Below are 11,345 nucleotides of genomic sequence, written 5' to 3' on the forward strand. Positions count from 1 at the left end.
AGTGGAAGCATATGAGCCTCACCCTAACACCAATTAATAATAAGTCTAAGATGAGATAAATATAAATTCATGTGCTATAGATTGGAGATTTATCAAAAATGAAGATATCTACTACTGAACTCTAGAGAGAACTAAATTGTGGATTGGTTCAACACATCATATTATTCCAGGCACCATGATGAAGATGGGAAGAAAAGTTGGTCATCTCATTAAGAAAATGGAAGTGGACAAAAACAACATCCTTTTGAGCGCACAAAAATGTTGTTATGAGTTAGTTTACCTTATCAATTTTACCTTTTAACCTATTGAATTGTCTACGTTATATGCATAATTCATTATTTATATTTAAATTTTTTGAGATTTATAATCTAAAATATGTCTTTACAATTTAACAGTTCACAAATTATTTAACTAATTTCTTTTTTCTATTATCATTTTTAAACAATATAGAGATACTCATACAATACCTGGACTTAACATTGTTTAAAATCAAAATTATTTAACTAGACTCTAGTCTAGAGTCACATAAAAACCCATGTTTAGAACTTCAAAGCACAAAATTAGCATGTGTTTCCATGCAAAAGAAAAATTGCAGAAAAAGACTAAAAAAGGATGAAGGATGATATCTTGAAAGAAGATTCTGATTAAGACATGTTAAATGCTTTAATCCAATGAAATGATAATATATTTAAAACATTGAAAGTCGCAGTAATGACAGCTCTTGCATTATAATGAAAATGAGTAGTTTTTGAAGAGAACAAAAACCTGATAATCACAGATTTGGTAGGCAGTCAATGTCTCTCTAATAGAATTTAGAATTTAGTAATGTAAACTTGAATAAAGATATGTATGAACATTGAATCGCATTCAAGTGTCTGCCAACCAAGTGAAAACAAAATTTGAGAACATGGGACTGCCATACTAAAAACAACTTTTGCTTTTCTTCTTGTTGATTATTCTTTATTTTTTCTTTTGGTAGTTGCAAAAAAGTTACAGAAAATTGGATTGTAGAAAAGCAATATGCCACAGCAAGGACTTCATCACTAGTGCAAACTGTTAGGTTTATAAATTCGAACTGAGCTCCAATTGATCTTTATTAAAACTCGATTCGAATCCACCTTTAGGTGCCAGTTTAATGGATGATTCTCACAGCCAGTCCATTGTTAGAAAGAACCTTTTACAACTTAAAAGAATTAGCACTTTGGGAACTGGTTGAACACCAGAATACCAAGGCCTTTAATAGTTTTGTACCTAAAATTCAAAAAATTACTGGATAAAATAAAAAAAAGTAACAGGATGACGGAGGTGGATCATATTAGAGCTCAATAGTGCGACCAAACGAGTGCCTAAAAGCTAAAACACAGAATTCCCCCATTTGTTCCAAGTACCATCGTCAAACAGTCGAACCAACTACTTGATTCTGAATGGTTGATGCAATTGGGTCAATCCAAGGCACTCTCATTCTCACTCTCACTCTCAGCAAAATTCATCCCACCCATGACGTTAAGCCTGATTCGAGAAGATAGCAAAGTCATCAGAAATCTACTTTAATGACAAAATACCTGATAAACAATAACATCCCATAGAAGAACATTGATGGTAAGCAAAACATAAATTTCGAAATGCAAAAAAGCAAAAAAGGTTCACTCAGTCTTATAACCTAATATTCTCAACAAAAAAAGGTATCCATTGAAGAAAATAAGTGGCAAGACAACTACCAAAAATTCGTCTTAATAGTCCTGGACTCCTCGATTATCAAATGATTTGAGTTCCAAAAACAAGTTCGGCCTCGTTGCCTTGTATGTAGTTTTAAGCTTCCTAGTTGGTGGCCTAACCTTCCTGAACACCAAGGGACAAGTTTGTCCCCTACATTTATACACAAAGAAACAAAAATTTGTACAACATTATACATCCCAAGTTGCACGTCTAAGCGAAAGAGTTAATATTTAGAAGCCTGAAATTGAGCTAATCTAAACAATTCAACGAAAACCCAGAAAGGGAAAAGGAAGGTACTTGAGAGCATGGGCTTCGACGCCGGAGTTCCTGGAGGAGAAAAGCATCACGTGAGGTAATCTTCTTCTTGGCGCGGCGAAACTCGACATCCTGCTGTTCAATTCTTTGGATTCTTCCTGGGATTTATAGAGCTGGGCCCTGAGTTATAAGATAAAAGATGGACCCACTACTTCGATTGAGCGTTGTTTCTTGGGCATGAGCGATGATTCCGTAAGCCATCCCAGCGATTCAACCACAACCCTCTTCTTTCTCTCTTGTTCTTCCGCCATTAATGATCCAATTTCACTATTGAAGCTTTAATTGATTCGGACAATTGGGGATTGAAATTGCTTGATAAGTGCTGCCCTTGCTGCTGCTGCTAGATCTTCTATCTCGTAATTTCTCTTCTCCGCCGTAGTGTGTAAAACGACACGCAGTTTGGATGGGAAACCGGAGTTGGGTAAATATTGTAGACACTCCTAATATTAATAAAACTGTTGAAAGTTCTGTATCTTTGAATAATGTCATAAATACCCCGTTACAGTTGCAGTGCATCTTTAGAAGATTAATTATAGAATTTCTTTATTAAACAGAAAAAATTTTGTGTCAGAACTTAAAAGAGAAGGGTCTGTAAGAATCCACAAAATCATTGGGAGAATACCCAAGGGTTTGTCGATTTAACCGAAGAAGGGATGTGTGTTAAAGAATAAAGAAATATAAAAGTTTTACACAATTTCGATATTAAATTTTTTTTTTAAATTTGTGTGAATTTAATATTACATTATAATTTAAAAAATAATAAAAATATACCCAAATTGGAGCAAAACCAAATCGGGTTTGCTCATAGGTACCATTCCCCAGTCAGTCAATCAAACCTGTGTCACAACTTTCAAGCACTAGGTGTATTTTACATGTTTTATTTTGAATAATATTTTATTATTAAAATTAATAAATTATTTTAAAAATAAATTATCTTAAAAATTATTGGGTATAAATTAATATTATGTTTGATAAAATTGATAAGTATAAACAACTATGATGTTTGATTAGAGATAATAAATAAATTCCAGTATATTATTTTATTTAAATACCTTTGAGTGTAATTATTCTAAAATATTTTTATGTTATTTGTTATATTAATTGAAAATAAAATTAATTTTATTCAAAAAAAATTAATAAATAATAATATAATTATAATAAAATCAAGATTCATAAACGTGATAATCAAATTACTATATATATTATCTATCACATTAACATTGATAATACAAGATTATCATAATTTTTTATTATAAATAAATCAAATAAAATAATAAAAGATAAATTATCAAAATAATCTTTATAAAACTCTAATCGAATACCAAACACTCTCCTAGTGTCACTCCAGCATCAGCTTGTGCTTTCGATCTACTAATGTCAACAGTTTAAACCTGAATGGGATTTACAAGTACAGATAATACATTATCTCTCGTCTGACCAACTTCAATCCCATGCCCATCTCCATGCTGGTACATGCACTGAGACATTCTGCCCAGGTTCACTGCAATTTCAATCAAAGTTCTCGACAACTGAGGATTTTCAAGCCGATCTCTGTTCATTTTCATCCATGTCGCGGCAACCATTTCTCCTATGTGTTCTCGACCATCTTCTTCACACGCTCCAGTTTCATGCATGTAACATTGTAAAGATTTAGCGACATCTCCTCTTTCCAGTTCGTCCTGAATCAGAAACAGAAAAATACAGTTTATCATATAAACTGAAAATTGCTTTTCCTCTAAATTCATTGCAGAGGTTGTGGTGTGCTCAGCTCACCGATGATGTTCCCAAGTCGTCTGCTAGTCTTAGAATCGTTGATGACCAACGGAATATATTGCTATATTCTTCCAAGCATTTTGCGGCCTCCTCTGTGATTGGATCTGTAACGAGGAAATAAGCATGCACTAGAATCACAGGACCTGATATCGAAATCCATGCATTGTTCATGTATTCTGCAAGGGTTGGGATGTGTCCGCTATGATACCACTTTGCCTCTAATAGATAGCTTTTACATAAATCTGCCCACTGAATCAATTTACAATGATATTAATTATATGATGAATGATATAGAAATCAGATCATGAAATTTTGTAAATGCATCATCTTGGTCCAGGAACTCGGACCATTAAGATCTTCTTTGCTTTATAAACATGGTTTATCACGGTTTTACGTATTTTGACAATGGATAAAAATTGAGCCAAGTTCGAACAACCTTTAACTATAATTTAGTTTGAATAAAAAATAAGATGACTCAAGTTTGTTGAGTTAAAATTAAGGGTAGTTCGAATTCAACTCAATCTCTTAGATTGAAGCTAGTAGCTTCACTTGATTTTATTGTTTGAGTTGGCAGCTCAATGATAAAAAGATGTTTTACTCAATAATAAACAAAACGACATCCTTTTAACAATTGCTTAAGATGACTTGAATCAAGTCGTAAGTCAAATTCGAACTAAATCGAATTATCATCTAACTCATAAACCAAAGTCCCTCTAACTTAGGTTTGTCTTGAATTTGATCTAAATAAATTTAAATCGAATTGAACTGAACCAAACTATCTCTCAAGGACTGGCTAGTTTGGCTTGGGTTCAATCCAACTCTAATCCACAGATAAGATATTCTTCACGGTTTTACAACCCAAAAGGCAACTTGACAACTTAGAGTAGCCAATCTTTCTTATATCATTTCCAGACTATATGAGATACTCATACATATATCATCTTATGCTTTGTCAGGATGGGTTTAATTACCGCTTTCTTAAGACAAGGAATAATGTCAACTCCCTGCACTTTTAGAGCATGCAAACCCATGTCGTTTACGAAATTGAGGAGAACAAGATAACAAATCTTCATATACTCTGGGAGCTGCTTCATGGCATTCACGTCCCATCTAAATTACAGAGCAAATTTAAGTGAAATTCATATCTGCAATATCAAACTATTGGGCTAAATATGAACCGCTAACCTTTCAATGGCATCTGTGAAGAGCTCCAGTTCGTCCATTGTACCATAAACGTCATAAACATCGTCAATTGTTGTTGTTAGAGCATTCACCTTCGTCATCATCCTTCTGAAGTGTCCCAACCGAGCCTCGGAGGTTAGCCCCAAAGTCCAAAAGAAATTCGCCAGCAACCTGTCCCGTGCAAAACTTAGCTTCTCTCCAAGACCTGTATTCCTCCACCAGCTTTATGGGACAAGAAACATAGTTATATTAAAGTAAGAAATGGTGGGAGAAATTAATTATTGTAACATTTAATGTTATCCCATTTGGACACACACTTTGTCGATGTGAGATTTGTTTTCTATGTGAGATTTGCTCTCTTTTGTCGCTGCATATTTGGGTCTCAAATGGATATATATAAACACTTTAGCCACTTACCTTGACACATGTTTAAGATCTTGTTGGTGCGTTGCCTGCAGTGTATTGAAATGGAGTTTAGCAAGCTCAAGCAAGATGGGGTTGAAGTCATATCTTGTCTCATATACATCAACAAACCACCTAGCCTCCATCCTCGGCACCCTCCAATGCAGTGGAAGCTCCAGAGCATGCTTCACTAATCTGGAAACATATTCATCTTCACCTTTCTCGTCCTTGATATATTCCTTCAGGTATGAGGTCACATAATTTCTGATAGAGTAGAACATTTTACTCTCTTCCTCTTCCAAAAGAAATGCAGCTTCATACAAAGATAAAATTCCTTTACAATCATCACTATCACATGAATTGAAGTTTCCCTTCTCATCACTGAAATTATTGAAAACATCTGCAAAACCAAGAAAAAATTTCAACCAACCTCAGTTAAAATGTCTCTCAACATCGATATTATTGTATGTGATATGAATTCAAACTATAGTGCTGTTAGAATAAAATTATTGTAAGAGTCTGACGAGCGTTATTAGATCTCTACCACTGAAAATCTACCTAATTTACCATTACTCTAACACTATTTATAACAAGCTCAACAACCTCTAAGTTCCAGATGATAAGACGAGTTTTTATCAAAGTTTAAAAGTCCTAGATGACAAGATGGACTCATCTAAATAATAGATAACAAGATGGGATTTTATCAAAGTTCATAAGTCTCGTCTCCTATAAGACCTTGGGCTCAACCAGGGCTAGATGGGATGGGGTTTTATCAAGAACCATACATACTAACGTGAGAGTGAGACTTTTTCTCATATTTCATATGCCCATACCCAACTTAATTTCCGGTGTGGGATACTTTACCGTTCCCACCACAATTAACTATGTAAATATGCATTACCCTTTCCAACTTAATTTCCTTCATAGGCTTTGAATTACCTGTAGAAACAACATAGTGATGTTGTCTTAGGAGTCTAAACTCCGGAGCGACCGCATATAAACCATCTTGTTTTTGCTTGTTATTGTATACCCTATCAAGAATTCCCTTTATCTCATCTTCAAACTAATAAGATAATCCAAGTCTTTGTAAGACATCTATGAGCTCCAGTTGCTGTACAGAATCCACCGCATTATCAAGCATCAGCCTCACTTCTTCCTTCAGCTTTTCAGCCCGTTCGTCAGATGATTTTCCCTACACGATTTACATAAATAATTATAATTACAGCCATGGTAAAGCTCTAAAATCACTACTGCAGTTATAAAACTATACCTATTCAATTTACGTACACAATTGGATGATTTTAAATTAAAGAGAAAATAATATCACTTATGTATTTGATGGCATATATGTGTATTTAAAGTGAATACGTGTAATATTGTTTAATGATACCAACCACATGGCTCTTAAGTGATTGAACAAAATCATGGCCCCAAATGGTAGGTGTGTAATTGGCTGATCGTCTAACAATGGCTTCATCTGACAGTTTGGCAGCACCACTGCACCGGACTCTGCCTGGAACCACGACGTTGCTGCTGGATGTTCTGACTACTTTGCAACTTCTTGGAGGCAATCTGGTGAAAGCGGAGGGAGTACTCATTAAAGGGAGCGGATGATAAAGAGCCATTATGAAGAAGGTTGAAGTTTTTTCGACCGCGTAGGATTGAACTCCTCAATGTGGCTCTTTATATAGAATAACTTTATGGAAACGTGCCAAGCTGCGGCTGGGATTTTTTTTTTTTTAAATTAATTTTTCCGAACAGGAAAAGAAAATGACTCATGTTGGGTAATTTTTCCGAAAGTCTCACAACGTAAATCACATGTCACTAAAATTAAACTAACATTTCATTTCATTTACTTTTGTGAAGATGGCTAAATTGATTCACTGAATTCAGTCCCAACGTAAATCACATGTCACTAAAATTAAATAATACATTAATTTTAATCACACGATATTATTTTATAAAATATTGAATTCAATGTAAATCATATGTTAGTAAGATTAAATAATTTATTAATTTCAATTACACAATATTATTTTATAGTATATTGAATTCAATGAAAATCATATGTTAGTAAGATTAAATAATATATTAATTTCAATTACACTATTATTTTATAGTATATTGAATTTAATGTAAATAACGTGTTACTTAGGTAAATAATATATTAATTTTAATCACACATTATTATTTAGTGAAAGGCGAAAACACTTATTCTATTATAATTACCATATTCACTTTAATATTACTAATAATAATATGACAAATAATATAAAAAATAATATAATTATCATATTTATTTTAGTATTAAAAAATTACTAAGATAATATTAATTTTATTACTATTCTATTATTACTTATTAAATCTTTAAAATGAGAATACTTACCAATTTTTACCAAATATAATAAAAATTTAAATCTAATAATATTTTAAATAATTTTTTATTTTTAATAATAAAATATTACTTAAACCAAATACACCATTTGTGTCATTTAGCATGGCTTTTGCTTTCAATCTACCATTGACCCTAAATGGGATTTACAAGTACAGATAATACATGGTCTCTTGTCTGGAGGCTTTTGCTGGTACATGCACTGAGACATTCTGCTCAGGTTCATTGCAATTTCAATCAAAGTTCTCGACAACTGAGGATTTTCAGGCCGATCTCTGTTCATCTTCATCCATATTTGGGTCTAAAAGTTGGCATGATATGACTTGAAAAATTTTTAAAAATTAAAAATAAATTTTTGTGGGTCAACTTGCAACAAGGCCCGTTAGGACTGAACCCATTGTATCATGGGCTAGCATGGCCCATTAAAACCCACAATTTTAAGAGATTTACCATTTTCAACCTTACTTAGTCATACCATTAAGATATTGTTTATTTTAGATATATATTTTGTCACAAACTATCTAACTATTATTATTTTATCATTCTCAAACATAGTCGAATGTTCATATATACCTAATATATTTATCATACTTGTTCAAGATGAGAGTTGCTAATTATCTTCCACTTATTTTCAAAAGGCCAAACGACTGTTTCCCACCCAAGGTTTGATGTTTTCTCAAATTTCCACCCTTTAACTATGAAAACACCAAACACCCACCCATGGCCGGTTAACTTTAACAGAACTCTAATGCCTGAAAATTTTATCTCCTTTTGCTCCCCTAAACTTTAAAAACTAAAATTTTCTCCCAACCTAAGTTTTAAAAAATGACAGTTTCATCCTAGGGTTTCGTTTTGAAATCTCCGGCGACGTTGTCTGGCTCCATTACCGACGACCTCTCCCTCCCGAAACATCCTGTTCTTCCGGCGATCTCTTTCCTCCCATTTGGATGCCCGATCAGCGTCGGAGAAGCTTTGGAAGACGAAGAACTTCGTCGGGGAATTCGTCTTCCCAGACAAAGACGAAGCTATCGTCTTCGTCTGGGAAGGCAATCGTCTTCCCAGAGGTCTTCTTCTGGGAAGACGACCGTCTTCCCAGACCAAGACGACTCGTCTTCGTCTTCGTCTGAGAAGACGAAGAACTTCGTCTCCCAAGGTTTCTCCGATGTCGATTGGACGTCCAAATGGGAGGAAAGAGATCGTCAGAAGGAGAAGATGCTTCGGGAAGGAGAGGCCGTCAGCAATAGAGCCAGAAAACGTCGTCGGAGATTTCAAAACGAAACCCTAGGGTGAAACTGCCATTTTTTAAAACTTAGGCTGGGAAAAAATTTTAGTTTTCAAAGTTTAAAGGGGCAAAAAAAGGTTATATTTTAGTTTATTTTTTAATATTATAGAGAAAATGATAATTTTACCCTTACCACCGTTAAAGTTAACTGGTCATGGGTAGGTGTTTGGTGTTTCCATAGTTAAAGGATGGAAATTTGAGAAAAGGGAAATAGTCGTTTGGCCTTTCCAAAATATCAACATAAAAATGTAAGCTAGATCAAGTACAATGCTCTTGTCAATGCATATTTGGGTCTCAAATTAGCATATATAAACACTTTAGCCACTTACCTTAGCACATATTTAAGATCTTGTTGGTACGTTGCTTGCAGTGTATTGAAATGGAGTTTAACAAGCTCAAGCAAGGTGGGGTTGAAGTCATGTCTCTTCTCACATACATCAATAAACCACCTAGCCTCTAACCTTGGCACCCTCCAATGTAGTGGAAGCTCCAGTGCATGCTTCACTAATGTGGGAACATATTCATCTTCATCTTCCATGTCCTTGATATACTCTTTCAGGTATGAGACAGTAAAATTTCTAACAAAATGGAACATTTTACTCTCTTCCTCTTTCAGCAAAAAAGTAGTTTCATACAGAGATACAATTCCTTTGCAATCATCGCAACCACATAAATTGAAGTTTCCCTTCTCATCACTGAAATTATTGAAAACTTCTGAAAAAATAATACACAATTTCAATGTTACTTAGAACATCTATTAAAGTCAATATTATTGTATGTGATACAAACTCAAACTACAAAGTTGTTAGAATAAAGTTATTGTTAGAGTCACACTAGCGCTATTGGGTTACTACCATTGAAAATTTATCTAATTTATTATCGGTCTAACATTATTCATAACAAACTCAACAACCTTCAAAGTTTAAAATTTGTAGATGACAGGATAGGATAGGTTCATCCAAGTCTTAGTTGACAAGATAAGATTTTATCAAAATTCACAAGTCCCATCCCCTATAGGCCCTTAAACTCAACCAAGTCCAAATGGGATAGGATTTTATCAAGAACTATACATACTAACGTGGGAGTAAGACTTTTCTTTACACTTTATATATCCATTAAAGTCTAACTAGTGCTAAGGGATAAGACCTTACTCAAACTTTATATATATTTGTTAGGCTAAACCAAGTCCTAGATGAGATGGGATTTTACCAAGAACCACACATTAATGTGGGAGAAAGACTTTTCCTTGCACACACTTTATATATTCATTAGGTCTAACTAGTGCCGAGGGATACAACTTTTCCTCACATTTTGTATAACCACACCCAACTTAATTCCCAACGTGGATACTTAACAGTTCCCACCGTAATCAACTATTCAAATTTGCATTGCCCTGTCCAACTTAATTTCCTTTATAGGGTTTGAATTACCTGCAGAAACATCATAGTAATGTCTTAGGAGTCTAAACTCCAGAGCTACCGCATATAAGCTATCTTGTTTATGCTTGTTCTTGTAGACCCTATCAAGAATTCTCTTTATCTCATCTTCAAACTGATAAGATGATCCAAGTCTTTGTAAGACATCAATGAGCTCCAGTTGCTGTACAGAATCCACCGCACTATCAAGCATCAGCCTCACTTCTTCCTTCAGCTTTTCGGCCCGTTCCTCAGATGATTTTCCCTACACGATATACACAAATTATAATTACAAGCCATAGTAAAACTCTAAAATTACTACTGTAGTTTTATAATTATATGCTACCGACCGCATGGCTCTTCAGTGATCGAACAAAATCATGGCCCCAAATGGTAGGTTGGTAATTGGCTGATCGCCTAACAATGGCTTCATCTGACAGTTTGGCGGCACCGCTGCATTGGACTCTGCCTGGAACCACCGAATTGCTGCTGGATGTTCCGATATAGATGGATGCCTCACTGACATAGATGGATGGGACTGGTGGTGGACTTCTAAATCAGCACTACATTTTTTTTTTAAAAAATAATTGGAAGAGAGAAAAATATTAGAAATAACAATATATGGAGATTCCACTTTTCTTTTATTGCAGATATTGAATTTTTTCTAAAGTAATGAACTTTTAAATTTTGCATTGATGGAACCAAATTTTCTTATTTTAATATTGAAAAGATTAACTTTTTATGATATTCTTTCAAAGGTACTAAACTATCTTACTTCCAATATAAAATAAACAATCATAATTGTATTTGTTTTATAGTTATAATAGGAGATAGTAAGAATTTGGTTCATTGTATAAAAAAAATCTAA

At 34.0% G+C, this 11,345-nt stretch overlaps 1 protein-coding gene, 1 long non-coding RNA gene and 1 pseudogene across 2 annotated transcripts; all 3 read right to left on the minus strand.

Annotated features, from left to right (window-relative positions):
• Positions 1-1,063: 1,063 nt before the first annotated feature.
• LOC123192811 lies at positions 1,064-2,628 on the minus strand. Its single transcript, XR_006496939.1, has 2 exons — positions 2,014-2,628; positions 1,064-1,509 (listed from the first exon to the last, which is right to left on the minus strand). It is a non-coding gene; the product is annotated as an uncharacterized LOC123192811 (long non-coding RNA).
• A 788-nt stretch (positions 2,629-3,416) lies between these two features.
• Positions 3,417-7,032, minus strand: LOC123192797 (annotated as a pseudogene).
• Positions 7,033-9,387: 2,355 nt separating this feature from the next.
• On the minus strand, positions 9,388-11,003 carry LOC123192123 (myrcene synthase, chloroplastic-like). Its single transcript, XM_044604577.1, has 3 exons — positions 10,929-11,003; positions 10,493-10,742; positions 9,388-9,776 (listed from the first exon to the last, which is right to left on the minus strand). Exons 1-3 carry the CDS (start codon positions 11,001-11,003, stop codon positions 9,388-9,390), a joined length of 714 nt encoding a protein of 237 aa, XP_044460512.1.
• Positions 11,004-11,345: the final 342 nt, after the last annotated feature.

The sequence above is a fragment of the Mangifera indica genome, chromosome 12 (genome assembly GCF_011075055.1).
Source record: "Mangifera indica cultivar Alphonso chromosome 12, CATAS_Mindica_2.1, whole genome shotgun sequence".
NCBI lineage: Eukaryota > Viridiplantae > Streptophyta > Magnoliopsida > Sapindales > Anacardiaceae > Mangifera > Mangifera indica.

Bases quoted from the DNA above. Each gene is read 5' to 3' on its own strand.
- LOC123192123 (XM_044604577.1), bottom strand. From the start codon at position 11,003: ATGTCAGTGAGGCATCCATCTATATCGGAACATCCAGCAGCAATTCGG. The intron at 10,743-10,928 runs GTGCCGCCAAAC...TATATCGTGTAG, and splicing joins AGGCAGAGTCCAATGCAGCG to GGAAAATCATCTGAGGAACG. The intron at 9,777-10,492 runs GTAATTCAAACC...TTATTTTTTCAG, and splicing joins TTACTATGATGTTTCTGCAG to AAGTTTTCAATAATTTCAGT.